Below are 14,361 nucleotides of genomic sequence, written 5' to 3'. Positions count from 1 at the left end.
TTGCTCTTTTCCCCTTTATAATTAGTAGGTATTTTATTGGGAGGTATTTTGAAACTTCTATTTATTCATGTTAGTATGGACTTGAGTTTCCTATTCTACTCAAAGGATTATCATTCATTTCTATCATTATTTACTTTGATGCTCAAAACTTCCCCGATTTGGCCAGGGAGAGCCTCTGACATGCTCCTGTCTATTTTTCGAGCACTTCCTTACTTTCTGGGACAGCAAGATATTCCAGGCTCATCTGTACTTTCTGAGTTCCAGTCCTGAAACCTGGCGCTTATGCAAGGAGAAGATCTGGCTTTTTTTCCTAGTCCTTGTACCAGGACTCAAATTCTCATGTTGGCTGAGAGTTTCATGGTTATATTTCAAAAAAAAAAAAGAAAGTCAAGGGTAAAGCAGAGTCTGATGTGCCCAAATTGAGTTGCTACAAGACACAGGTATGTAGAAAGATCTCTGAGGCGACACATCTAGAAATGATCCAGAGGCACCTTCCACCTGTGTGGGATACACAAACTGGCAGATCTAAGATGGACACTGATTTAACTTTAGAAAATAATTTGGCTTGGAGTGGCTTTTCAGCAACCAGTTGAATACATTTCACTTAAATATGGTCCAAGAGATCTCATAGGCTCAAATCGTGAGCTAAGGGAATCCTGCAGTCAGTTTGGTCAACCTTGGACCAAAGGATGCAGAAATCTAGTGTCATCTGACCCCTGTTGAAAGAAGCTCTGTGCACTGGGCAGCAGCCAATCCTGCATTAGAACACCACGTTTTTACCTTATGGATTCCCTAGGTGGTGCAAACAAAACGCGCTTGGTTGTTAACCGAAAGATTGAAGCCACCTTGGGAGGTCTTGGTAATCTACTTTTGAAAAATCAGCCGTTGAAAACGCTGTGAAGCACAGCGCTACTCTGACACAAATGGGGTCTCCATGAGTCAGAGCCAACTTGACAGCAACTGGTAACTGGTTTTACCTTATGGGAAAGTTGAGCACTCAGTCATCATGTTGCAGCCTTTTGGCAGCTACACGAAACAGGACCAGCTTGGCTGCCTTGCTAAGGTTGAGCCGTCAGAAGGACTGTTCACTGGTCCACAGATCAGCACCATGCAGGAGCAAAGCCTCTGAAGGCAGAGCCACTCCCTTCCAGGAGGCCTGGCCCAGGGAGCTCTCACTCAAATTGCCCATCTTGAGCAGATTTTTATATTTACTAGTCTGGGACATGTCTTCAATTCAGTGACTTGTTTAGAAAATTGGGGCCAGAGTGTTAGTTTTGATCTAGAAACTCTTTTCCCAGGAATGTCCTAGGGATGGTACTTCCTTGGTAGGTAATTGGTTGACAGTATTGCCCTTTCTGTGAAATACTTGTTTATATCCTTTGATTATTTTCTATTGTTTTCTTTTTTAACTGATTTTTAGGAGATCTTTATATAAAAAAAAAAATTTTATTTATTTGTTTTTTTCATATCTACTTGGTAGTCATCTTTGGCCAGTGATATCTATTGTAGATACCTTCTTCCAGTTTGTAATTTGTCTTTGTGTTTTCTGTTTTTCAATGTTGAAAATCACTCACCTGTTGGGTGTCTTTTTTGTTTGTTTTTTAAATGTGTTTGTGTGTTTTAAATTTTATTATAGAAAATTTCAAGCATATACGGAAGTAGAGAGTATCTGGTTTCGAAAGGTCATACCTTGAAAACTTTATGAGCACAGTTCTACTCTGCATACATGGGGTCACCATGAGTTGGAATTGGCTTGATGTTAACCAGTGCACACACACATACACACACACCCCAAACTTAATATTTTATTTTGATGAGTAGGATTGTCTCCTTTGTGGTCACGTTATTATTTACCCCTATTTTTCTAAATTTAAAACTAACTTTTATTTCTTTGTATTGCCATATCTTCCTCTCCATGTGGAAGGTGTGTGATTGCATTTCTTAGTCCCTCTTTATTATTTTAATGTTGTCTTCTTTTATATAACAACATCGCTGTTACCCTGTTTTGGGCTTTTTAAAAAATAATCTTGCTTTGTTTTTTTGGATTTCCCTGTCTGGGTTGACTTCTGGTTGCTCTGCCCAGTGTTCTAGTCCTGGGTTGATACCTGATATTATTGATTTTCTAACCAAAGAACTCCCTCTAGTATTTCTTGTAATTTTGGTTTGGTTTTTACGAATTCCCTGAAGTTGTGTTTATCTGGAAATGTCTTAATTTCACCTTCATATTTAAGAGACAGTTTTGCTGGATATATGATTCTTGGCAGGCAATTTTTTTCCTTTAGTTTTTTAAATATGTCATCCCATTGCCTTCTTGCCTGCATAAGTCTGAGCTTATTCTTACTGGCTCTCCTTTGTAGGTGACTTTTCATTTATCCCTTGCTGCTCTTATAATTCTCTCTTTATCTTTGGTTTTGGCAAGTTTGATTATAATATGTCTTGGTGACTTTCTTTTAACATCTACCTTACGTGGAGTTCGATGAGCATCTTGGATAGATGTCTTCTCATCTTTCACAATATCAGGGAAGTTTTCTGCCAACAAATCTTCAACAATTTTCTCTTATCCCTCCCTGTTCTGGTACTGCAATCACTTGTAGGTTATTTCTCTTGATAGAGTCCCACATGATGGTTAAGGTTTCTTCATTTTTTAAATTCTTTTATCTGATTTTTCTTCAGATATTTTAGTGTCAAGTGATTTATCTTCGAGTTCAGAAATTCTGGCTTCTACTTGCTCAATTCTGCTCCTCTGACTTTCTGTTGAGTTGTCTACTTCTGTAATTTTATTGTTAATCTTCTGAATTTCTGATTGCTGTCTATGGATTTTTCCAGCTTATTGAACTTTTCATTATGTTCCTGAATAACCTTTCTAATTTCTTCATTTGCTTTATCTGTGTGTTCCTTGGCTTGTTCTGTATATTGCCTCATTTCCTTCCTGATGTCTTGAAGGGTTCTGTATATTAAACTTTTGCATTCTGCATCTGGTAATTCCAGGAATGCACTTTCATCTAGAAGATCTCTGGATTCTTTGTTTTGAGAGCCTGTTGAGGTGATCATGGTCTGTTTCTTTATGTGACTTGATATTGACTGTTGTCTCTGAGCCATCTGTAAGTTATTGTATTAGTTTATGCTTGCTTACTGTGTCGTAGATGCTTGCTTTGTTTTGCTTTGGTATACCCCTATGGGTTGCTTGAGTGAGCTAGCTTGATTATTTTCACCTTTGGAGCTCTGATATCCTGTCCCCAGCTGGCTAGAGTTGTTATCAGGTTTATCAGTCTAGGAGTCCATTCAATTTTCTTGTATGAATTCTGCTCAGGTTTCCAGGTAGCTGATCATCAAGTGTGTGGTACAAGCTCTGTTCTACAGTCTTAAGAGGGGCAGGGGTGAATTGGCGTATATACCGGTATCTAATTGCAGCAGGGGGTCACCCTCTGAACAAGGCAGGGGGCTGAGAACCAAACCCCAAGTGTCTCTGAGGAAAATGCATCTCTGTTCCCTAGAGTGTGCTGGTGGGTGGGTTCTGCAGAGGGATCATGGGCACCCAAAATTTTGGGTTTAAGGACTGTGAGATGCCAGTTATCTTTGGACCCCTGTCGCGGGTGGCTGGGTGACCTGAGTGGAGCTACCAGTCCTTAGGTCCCTGATGTGGGTAGGTGAGGACCTTGTTTAATAGGCAAAGCAATGTCGAACGTCAACACCCACCTCTCCACTGCACAGCTGAAATGGTTGGAGTTTGCCAACAAGGGCCTATTCTCCTGAAGTAGGCCCACATAGGTCCATGCAGAAGGGAAAGGTGCTGAAGGTCCACAGTCAGTTTATGCCTGGACAGGAGCCGCTTCTGTCCTGAGCTCCCCCAGTTAATGGAGCTAGCAAATTATCTTTTCCCCCCAGTTGCAAGTTTTTTCCTTCTCCAAGGCTGGGAGGATGGCTCTAGGTGCTCAACAGGACCTATCTCAGGCCCAGAGATTCAGCTGCTGTAGCCGGTTTGGGGGTGGGGGGATGCGGTAAAATGTATGCAAGTACTTAGCTTTTGCCGAGAGCGCCGTTCTCCTCAGGTTTCGGAGGTGTGAGTAGACCGTGTGGCTGGCTGCTTCTCCCTGAGGAAACTGAGGCCCAACACTAGTACCAGCCTGCCGCCGCTGCCACCGCTGCTCCAAAAATGGTGCCTGAGGGCTCCCCGCGATTCAGGTCCGGTAACTCCTCTCCACCTCTGAATGGTCTCTTCCTCCCCCACCCCTCAGTTCGTTGTCTAAGCTTGCCTTTCATGCTCAGGGCTCCCAGCTTGTCACAAATAATACTCGTTTCACTTGTTTTTTCGAGTCTTTGTTGTAAAGAGGGCTGGCCAGAAGCATCTATCTATTCTGCCATCTTGGCTCCGCCTCTCCTCACACTTAATATAATGAATTCCCATGTACATATCACAAGTATTTAACAATTTTCAACATGTGATTTGAGACATTTTTGATGAAAAATGTTATTAACTTTAAAGCAGTCAAGTTTATCAATATTTTGTTTTATCATTAGAGATTCTAGGGTATTTATTCAATATTTTATCAATATTTGTATAAATTTATATGCACTACATAAATTTATTTATATTTTGATAAATTTAACGTGTATTGTATTACATAATAAAATGTATTTTCTAAAACAGCTTTTTACTTCAGAATAATTTTTGATTTACAGAAAAGTTGCAGAGGTAGTACAGAGCTCATATACCCCTTGCCAGTTTTAGTTTTCTCTGGTATTATCTTTTTTTAAACAGCTTTATTGAAATATAATTCACATACCATATAACTCACCCATTTAAAGTGTACAACTCAATGTTTTTTAGTGTATTCACAGATATGTGCAACTACCGCCACAATAAATTTTAGAACATTTTCATCACCTTAAAAAGAAAATTTGTACCCTTCAGCTATCACCCCCACATCCCTCTGTGTCTCTCCCCATCCCCCATCCCCACGCTGTGCCACTTCTTAACAACCACTAAGCCACTGTCTGTATCTATTGATCTCCCTGTTTTGGGCACTTCAGATGAATGGAATAATATAATATGTGATCTTTTGTGATGTTTTCAAGGTTCATCCACGTTGTAGCATGTATCAGTACTTCATTCTTCCTTTTTATAGTTGAATAATATTCCAGCGTATGGATATACCACTTTTTGTTTATTCATTAGTTGCGTTGTTTCTGCCTTTTGGCTATTATGAATAATGCTACTATAAACATTCAGATGCAAATTTTTGTGTGGAATTGCTGGGTCATATACTGGATGCTGGGGTTTATACTAACTCTGTGTTTAATTGTTTGAGGAACTGCCAGTTTGTTTTCCAAAGTAGCTGAACTTTTTAACATTCCCATCAGTCATGTATGAGGGTTCTAATTTCCCCACATCCTTACCAATACTTATTATTATCAGACTTTTTGTTGATAGCCATTGTAGTGGGTGTGATGAAAGGAAGGCTTGCTGATCTATTTCTGAAAAATCAGCCATTGACAACCCTGTGGAGCAAAGTTCTACTCTGATAGATGGGGTCACCATGAGTTGGAGTTGACTCAAGGGCAACTGTTTGTTTTTAGTTGGTGTGAGGTGGTACCTCACTGGGGTTTTGATTTGCATTTCCCTGATGACTAATGATGCCGAGCATTGTTTCATGTGCCTGTTGAGTTGTTTTCATATTTTCCTTGAAGAAATGTCTACACATCCTTTATCCATTTTAAAATTTGGTTTTGTGTCTCTTTATTATTGAGTTGTAAGAGTTCTTTATGTATCCTGGATACAAATCTCTTATCAGATTTGTGATTGCAAAAATTTTCTACCATTCTCTGGGTTGTTTTTTCACTTTCTTAATGGTGTCCTTTGAAGCACAAAGGTTTTTAATTTGATGATGTCTAATTTATCTATTTTATCTTTTGTTTCTTGTTATTTTTGGTGTCATATCTACAGATCCTTTGTCAAATCTAAGGTCGTGAAGATTTACCCCATGTTTTCTTCTAAGAGTTTTATAGTTTTAGCTCTCATATTTAGGTCTTCAATCCACGTTCAGTTAATTTTTGTATATGGTGTGAGGTAGGGGTCCAACTTCATTCTTTCACATGTGGTTATCCAGCTATTCCAGCACCATTTGTTGTAAAGACTATTCTTCTCCCCATTGGATGATATTGGCACTGTTATTAAAATCAGTTGACCATAGATGTGTGAGTTTATTCTGGATTCTCAATTCTATTCTGTTTAATCTATGTGTTTATCATTGTGTCAGTACCACACTGTTATGATTACTATTGCTGTGTAATAAGTTCTGGAATAGGAAGTGTGAATCCTCCTACTTTTTTCTTTTTCAAGATTGGGCTATTCTAGGTCTCTTGCAATTCCATATGAATTTTAGAATCAGGTTGTCAATTTCTACAAACAAGTCAGCTGGGATTCTTATCTGTAGATAAGTTTTGGAAGTATTACAATCTTAACAATGTTAAGTTTTCTGATCCATGAACATGAGATGTTTTCCTAATTATTTAGATCTACATTAATTTTTTTCAGTAATGTTTTATAGTTTTCAGAGTCGAGTTTTGTACTTCTTTTGTTAAATTTATTTCTAAGTATTTTTGTCTTTTTGATGCTATTGTAAATAGGGTTATCTCCTTACTTTCATTTTTAGATTCCTCCTTATAAGTGTACGGAAATACAACTAATTTTTTAAAAATAATTTTTATTGTGCTTTAAGTGAAAGTTTACAAATCAAGTCAGTCTCTCACATATAAACATATACACCTGACTACATACTCCCGTTTACTCTCCCCCTAATGAGTCAGCCTGCTTTCTCCTTCCAGCCTCTCCTTTCCTGACCATTTTGCCAGTTTTTAACCCCCTCTACCCTCCCATCTCCCCTCCAGACAGGAGATGCCAACACAGTCTCAAGTGTCCATCTGATGCAAGTAGCTCACTCCTCATCAACATCTCTCTCCAACCCATTGTCCAGTTCAATCCATGTCTGGTGAGTTGGCTTTGGGAATGGTTCCTGTCCTGGGCCAACAGAAGGTTTGGGGACCATGACCGCCGGGATTCTTCTAGTCTTAGCCAGACCATTAAGTCTGGTCTTTTTATGAGAATTTGGGGTCTGCATCCCAATACTCTCCTGTCGTCTCAGGGGTTCTCTGTTCTGCTCCCTGTCAGGGCAGTCATTGGTTGTGGCTGGGCACCATCTAGTTCTTCTGGTCTCAGGATGATGTAGTCTTTAGTTCATGTAGCCCTTTCTGTCCTTTGGGCTCATAATTACCTTGTGAGCTTGGTGTTCTTCATTCTCCTTTGATCCAGGTGGGTTGAGACTCATTGGTGCATCTTAGATGGCTGCTTGCTAGCCTATAAGACCCCAGATGCCACACTTCAAAGTGGGATGCAGAATGTTTTCTTAATAGAATTTATTTTGCCAATTGACTTAGATGTCCCCTGAAGCCATAGTCCCCAAACCCCTGCCCCTGCTTTGCTGACCTTTGAAGCATTCAGTTTATTCAGGAAACTTCTTTGCTTTTGGTTTAGTCCAGTTGTGCTGATCCCCTGTATTGAGTGAATAGAGCTAATTTTTGTACATTCGTCTTGTATTCTTCAACCCTGCTGAACTTATTTATTAGTTTTAATAGTTTCTTTAGTGATCCATTATGTTATCTTAAGGAGCCCTGGTGGTACAATGGTTAAGCACTTGACTGCTAACCAAAAGGTTGGTGGTTCAAACTCACCCAGTTACTCTGCAAGAGAAAAGAAAGACCTGGCAATCTAGTCCCATAAAGATTACAGCCTACAAAATCCTATAGGGCAGTTTCACTCTGTCACATGGGGTTGCTATGAGTTGAAATCGACTCAACAGCAACTAACAACAATATTATATTACTGTGGTACATTTGTTAAAAATAAGAGACCAATATTAGCACATTACTGTTAATTTTACTTCAGATTTTATTTGGAGTTTTTGAGATTAATGTCTTCTAAGATCTAATCCAAGAAACCACAATGCTTTTCATTGTCATATTCCCTTAGTACCCTATGGTTTGCGACAGTTTCTCAGTCTTTATTTCTTAATGACCTGGTCAGTTTTATTGAGCCCTGGTTTTTTTTTTTTTTTGGTGGTGCAGTGGTCAAGAGATCAGTCTGCTACCCAAAAGGTTGGCAGTTTGAATCTACCAACTCCTTGGAAACTTTATGACGGCAATGGGTTTGGTTTTTTGGTTTTGGTCAGATTAGATTTTATTTATTTATTTATTTTTTTTTTAGATTTTATTTTAAAATCTTTCCTTACTCTGAAGTCACCTTTATTTTCTTCTAAAAGTTTTTTTTTTTTTTTCCTTTTGGCATTCAAATTATTAATCTACTCAGGGATAATTTTTGTGGTATTTTTCATTTTGTGGTATTTTATTTTTATGTTCATTTTTATTCCATATAAATAACCTTTTTTTTTTTTTTGTCACTGAACAGTCTGTTTTTCCCAATAGTTTTCCGTGCCACCTCTGTAATAAAGTTCTTCCTATACATGGTTCTGTTTCTGGGCTGTGTATTTTACCCTATTGGTCAATTTATTACCATGCCAGTAATACAATTACCTTAATTATTATAGCTTTATAATAAGTTTTTATGTCTGGTAGAGAAAGTCTCATCTCAGTCTTTTTCTTCAGAAGTATCTTGGGTATTCTTCTTTCTTATAAGTTTTAGAATTGGTTTTTCATATTTTACAAAAAGAAACTCTGTTGTGGATTTTGATTGGAGCTGCATTAAATTGATAGCTCATTATGTGAAATCTTGACGTTTTAAGGTTAAGCCTCCCTACTCCAAACATAATATCACTACATATATTTAAGTCTTCTTTAACGTGTTTTGGAAACCCTGGTGGCATAGTGGTTAAGAGTTACAGCTGCTAACCAAAAGGTTGGCAGCTCAAATCCACCAAGCGCTCCTTGGAAACTCTATGGGGCAGTTCTACTCTGTACTATAGGGTCGCTATGAGTCAGAACTGACTAGACAGCAATGGGTTTTAATGTGTTTAAATAAAGTTGCATAATTTTATATGTGTAGGGCTTGCATATCTTTTGTTAGATTTGTTTCTAGGTTCATTAAAATTTTTGTTACTATTAAATGGTGTCTTTTAAAAAATAAAATGTTCTAATTGAGTGTTTCAAGTGGATAGAATCACTATGACTTGGAATCAACTCGACGGCAGTGAATTTGGCTTTCTGGGTTTAGTGAATAGAATGCAATTGACTTTTGTATATTGATCTTATATCAATATGTGAACTAAACTCTTCATGTTGTATTTAATAATCTGTCCATTCTCTTCAGTTACTATGAAGACTATAATAAAATAAAATAAAAATGGTTTCATTTCCTCTCTTTCAATCCTTATGACTCGTCTTACTGTGCTGACTAGGACATGCTGAATAGAAATGGTGAGAGTGAGCATCTCTTTGTCTTCTTCCTGATTTTAAAGCATACTGTTCTTGCTATTTTTTTTAAATCAAAGTTATACTGGCCTCAGAAATGAGTTGGGCGGTAATGCTTTTTCTCTGTTCTCTGAAAAAGTTTATATAAGGTCAGAACGATATATTTCTTAAATATGTTGACTTGCCTGTAAAACTAACTGGGCTTGATGTTTTCTTTGTGAGGAAAGAGTCAATTTCTCAAATCCATTATACTGTTTCGTAGGCCACTAATTTTACAAATGACAACCTATTTTTGCCATTCATTTTGCTAATTAACAAAGCCTTTCCTACTGATCAAGCTATGTACAGAAAAGCCTTTGTAGTAGCTGACTCTGCTGCGTGGTCTTTAGGTTAAACGTTAACGACTACTCTTGTAGGGCGAGTTTCTGATTAAAGAAACTGACTTCCTCTTAAGTGTAGCTTAAACTAACCCCCCCACACACAACTGATACATTTATATCATATTGTCTTTACCAAAGCATTTAAAGAAAATCACAATATTTTAAAGTAAGTTTTTTCTCTGTGTGTGAATTAAAAAAAAATCAATCTTGTGATCCCAGGTTGACTTCTTTTTGACACCAAGTTAACTTCTAATCATTTCCCTCCTGACTTGCTGAAACATGAATACATGGAAAGAAAAGCTGTCAGTGAAGCTGAGATTAGCTCTATGAGAAAGAGGAAGAAAGGTAGGCGTCTACAGCAAGCCTGAGCAGGTTTCTTAGGTCCTTCTTAAGATTTGGTCCTTGAAGAACAGATTAAACTCTTGCTCTGAAAGATATGATTAACTTTTTGGAGGAAATGTCAAAAATTTAAGAAATCAGAATAAAGGCTTTATTAGTCATTCCTTCATTCACGTAGCAGTTATTGAATGTCTCCTGTGTGCAAAGCACCACTGTGTTTAACAAAAACAAATGAAAGATATGGATAAGTGAATAAATACGGAACAGCCCTTGCCCTCATGTAACTCAAGTCTGGGGCAGAATAAATGGATAACTACATCTGCAAGGGTATTATGGGAGTCAGAGGGGAGGTGTTCAAAGACAGCTTCCTGGAGAAAATGACGTTCCACATCATCAGTTAAGCCTGGAGATAACTCATAGAACATAATCGAGATTTATTTTTCAGTAAAGAGTGAAGGATGACTTCCACTTTACCACTAGGTCTTCTTGCTGAAGCCAGGGAAAAAAGCTAGACAACATGTAAAAAAAAAAAATCTTCCTAAAAGCATCAAAGAACTAAAAAGATAGCGAAGAGTCACGAGAGGACGAGATCTGGAACTAGACAGAAATCCAGAGAATCAAGTCCGGCGTTTAGGACTTGGATGTGAAGGAGGTAACTGTCTGAATGGCACTTGTGACAGCCTCTCATGGGCAGAGGACAGGGGTCTGTCAGGGCCTGCCGGGGCCTGCCGGCATCTACCAGGGCCTGCCAGGGTCTGCCAGGGCCTGCCAGGGCCTGCCGGGGTCTGCCGGGGCCTGCTGGGGTCTACCAGGGTCTGCCGGGATCTGTCGGGGCGTACCGGGGTCTGTCGGGGCCTGCCGGGGTCTACCGAGGTCTGCTGGGATCTGTCGGAGCCTGCCGGGGTCTGCCGGGACCTGTCGGGGCCTGCCGGGGTCTGCCGGGGCCTGCCGGGGTCTACCAGAGTCTGCCGGGGTCTTCCAGGGTCTGCTAGGGCCTGCCAGGGTCTGCCAGGGCCTGCCGGGATCTGCCAGGGTCTACCAGGGCCTGCCGGGGTCTGTCGGGGCCTGCCGGTGTCTATGGGGGTCTGCCGGGATCTGTCGGGGTCTGCCGGGATCTGTCGGGGCCTGCCGGGGTCTACCAGAGTCTGCCGGGGTCTTCCAGGGTCTGCTAGGGCCTGCCAGGGTCTGCCAGGGCCTGCCGGGATCTGCCAGGGTCTACCAGGGCCTGCCGGGGTCTGTCAGGGCCTGCCGGGGTCTGTCGGGGCCTGCCGGTGTCTATGGGGGTCTGCCGGGACCTGTCGGGGCCTGCCGGGGTCTGCCGGGGTCTGCCGGGGTCTACCAGAGTCTGCCGGGGTCTTCCAGGGTCTGCTAGGGCCTGCCAGGGTCTGCCAGGGCCTGCCGGGATCTGCCAGGGTCTACCAGGGCCTGCCGGGGTCTGTCGGGGCCTGCCGGGGTCTGTCGGGGCCTGCCGGGGTCTACCGGGGTCTGCCCGGGCCTGCCGGGGTCTGCCGGGGTCTGCCAGGGTGAGGACTTGTGTATTCCCTGTGCGTAGAACTGGGACCTTCAAAGGCGCACCTGAGGAGTGAAGAACACCCTGCAGTAACCTTCACGTGGACTGCAGCCTGGTGTCAAGTCACCTGAGTTGTCCAGAGACTCTCAGGTGTTAATACTACATCGAGGCGATGGTGGGTTGTTAGAGCCCCAAAGGCTCTGCTAGAAACTTAAAAAAATTGTCTCTTCAGGAAAATAACATCATGCTTGGCCTCAATTTTTTTCTATAAATGATTGTAAAACTGTAATGACAAACACAAAATCAAATACAAGCCACTACATGAGGGGACCAGGCCAAATGTTAGAATCAGTACAAACAACAGATAACAGGAATGGGCTCACACATGTTGCCTATAGTAAACAACCAACCTGTTTTGTTGCCATGGAGTCGATTCTGACTCATAGTGGCCCTATAGGACAGAGTAGGACTGCCCCATAGGGTTTCCAAGAAGTGGCTGGTGGATTCAAAGTACCGACCTTTTGGTTAGCAGCTGAGCTCTTAACCACTGTGCCACCAAGGCTCCATATGTAGTAAATGACCTCAAAATGCCTCTGTGTATTGGCCTCAATCTGTTTATTTCTTCACAGCAAGCTGGGGCCCATTAGCAAAAAGCTTGCAGGAACCAAACTCAAGTTTTTATACATCCAATTTGCTTTAAAGTGAGCACAAATAAGATTTTTTAAAACATATTTAAAGCCTTCCTGCTTAGCAGACCCCATGAAACTGTGACCAATATCTGCTAGCCATAGACAAAATAAACCCTATAGTTAGTTATGAGGAGTCGTCCCTGGGTGTCACAATCCATTAAGCACTTGACTACTAATCAGAAGGTCGGTGGTTCAAATCCACCCAGAGGCACCTTGGAAGAAAGGCCTGGCCATCTGCTTCTGAAAGGTCACAGGCTTGAAAACCCTATGAAGTGCAGTTCTACTCTGCAACACATGGGCTCACCTTGAGTCAGAATTGCCTCCACGGCAACTGATTTTTAGTCTTACAGTTATAAGAGCCACAAGATACTGCTGCTCCTCAGAACTCTCTGACCCAGAGGTTCCCCATTTTGCTGCCGAGGGGTCCCCAGGAATTCCCTTGCCTTCTTCCCTTTCTGGTGCTCCCTCTCCCCCCACTTACCATTGGAAGGTCTCCTGCTGTGAGTGACTTTCCCCTCAGGGAACAACTGTCAGCTTCTTGGCCCCAATATATAGCTTATTGTGCAACACTGCCATCTCGTGGTCACATCTTTTTTCTTGATGAGCCCTGAAATCCCCTGAACTCACTACAAAAGATACTCCCCAGAACCCAGTGCCATCCGGTCTATTCCGACTCATAGCGACCCTGTAGGACAGAGTAAAACTGCCCCATAGAGTTTCCAAGGAGCTCCTGGCGGATTCGAACTGCTGACCCTTTGGTTAGCAGCCGTAGCACTTAACCACTACGCCACAAGGGTTTCCAAAGATACTCCAGATAGTGCAATTACGAGACAAACTGTAAAACCGCTATATTTATTGTGTTTATGGAGATAAAAGCCATACCTTAACATTTTCAGCAAGGAACTAAAACTATAAAAAGTGACATTGCCAGGAAAGGAGAGACTGGAAAGAGGGAGCGGGCTGACTCATTAGGGGGAGAGTAAGTGGGAGTATTGAGTAAGGTGTATATAAGCTTATATGTGACAGACTGACTTGATTTGTAAACTTCCACTTAAAGCACAATAAAAATTATTAAAAAAAAAGTAACATTGCATATTTGGAGCACTAGTGGCCCAGTGGCTGCTAACCCAAAGGCCGGTGGTTAGAACCCACCAGCCACTCCATGGAAGAAAGATGTACTGGTCTGTTTCCATAAAGATTACAACCTTGGAAATCTTATGGGGCAGTTCTAGTCTGTCCTATAGGGTTGCTATGACTTGGAATCAACTCAGTGGCAGTGGGTTTGGTTTTGGGTTTAAGTGCAAAGAGGAAAGAGAAACCACACAGTAATTTAAATAGTGGCAAGTTTAATATAAAGAACTATTAAATATAAGAGAACGAGTAATGAGGGGTGGGCTACGGAACTCCAAACGATGTAGAAATAGACGATATAAGGAGCAATCACTAACCTTAGGGCTGAGGTAGAGCACTCCAGGAAGAGCCCCCTACCCCCATGGATGAGATTTGATCTGGTTGGCGAGGGCATGGCTGGCTGTGGCTCACTGGATGGCAGAAAAGTCACTGTGATGCTGTGCGGGTGGAACTTACTAAAAACCTGACCTCTGGGACTTGTTGGAAAAGCACGCTCTAGGGTGCTGGGGAAAACTTCACAGGAAGAGTCTTACTGGAAACACTTTGCTACAGAACTTCGAGGGGAAGTGCTGGGTGCACCACTGGATCCGGTCCTGGAGAGGCTGTATGTGCTGCAGGAGCTGAGCGCTGGGGAAGCTGTAGGTGCTGCAGGAGCTGGGTGCTGCGGAAGCTGTATGTGCTGCAGGAACCGAGCACTGGGGAAGCTGCATGTGCTGCAGGAGCTGGGTGCTGGGGAAGCTGTATGTGCTGCAGGAGCTGGGTGCTGGGGAAGCTGTAGGTGCTGCAGGAGCTGGGTGCTGGAGAAGGTGTAGGTGCTGCAGGAGCTGAGCGCTGGGGAAGCTGTATGTGCTGCAGGAGCTGGGTGCTGGGGAAGCTGTAGGTGCTGCAGGAG

At 41.8% G+C, this 14,361-nt stretch overlaps 1 protein-coding gene across 1 annotated transcript; it reads right to left on the bottom strand.

Annotated features, from left to right (window-relative positions):
* Positions 1-10,756: 10,756 nt before the first annotated feature.
* On the bottom strand, positions 10,757-12,036 carry LOC126074820 (basic salivary proline-rich protein 2-like). Its single transcript, XM_049881618.1, has 3 exons — positions 12,033-12,036; positions 11,359-11,714; positions 10,757-11,254 (listed from the first exon to the last, which is right to left on the bottom strand). The coding sequence occupies exons 1-3, from the start codon at positions 12,034-12,036 to the stop codon at positions 10,757-10,759; spliced, it is 858 nt and encodes a 285-aa protein (XP_049737575.1).
* Positions 12,037-14,361: the final 2,325 nt, after the last annotated feature.

Source organism: Elephas maximus, chromosome 4 (assembly GCF_024166365.1).
Source record: "Elephas maximus indicus isolate mEleMax1 chromosome 4, mEleMax1 primary haplotype, whole genome shotgun sequence".
In the NCBI taxonomy this organism is placed as follows: domain Eukaryota; kingdom Metazoa; phylum Chordata; class Mammalia; order Proboscidea; family Elephantidae; genus Elephas; species Elephas maximus.
Note: the sequence above shows the minus strand (reverse complement) of the source record. Positions and strands in the feature narration are given on the sequence as shown.

Bases quoted from the DNA above. Each gene is read 5' to 3' on its own strand.
- LOC126074820 (XM_049881618.1), bottom strand. The intron at 11,255-11,358 runs GTAGACCCTGGC...AGGCCCCGACAG, and splicing joins ACAGACCCCGGCAGGCCCTG to ATCCCGGCAGACCCCGACAG.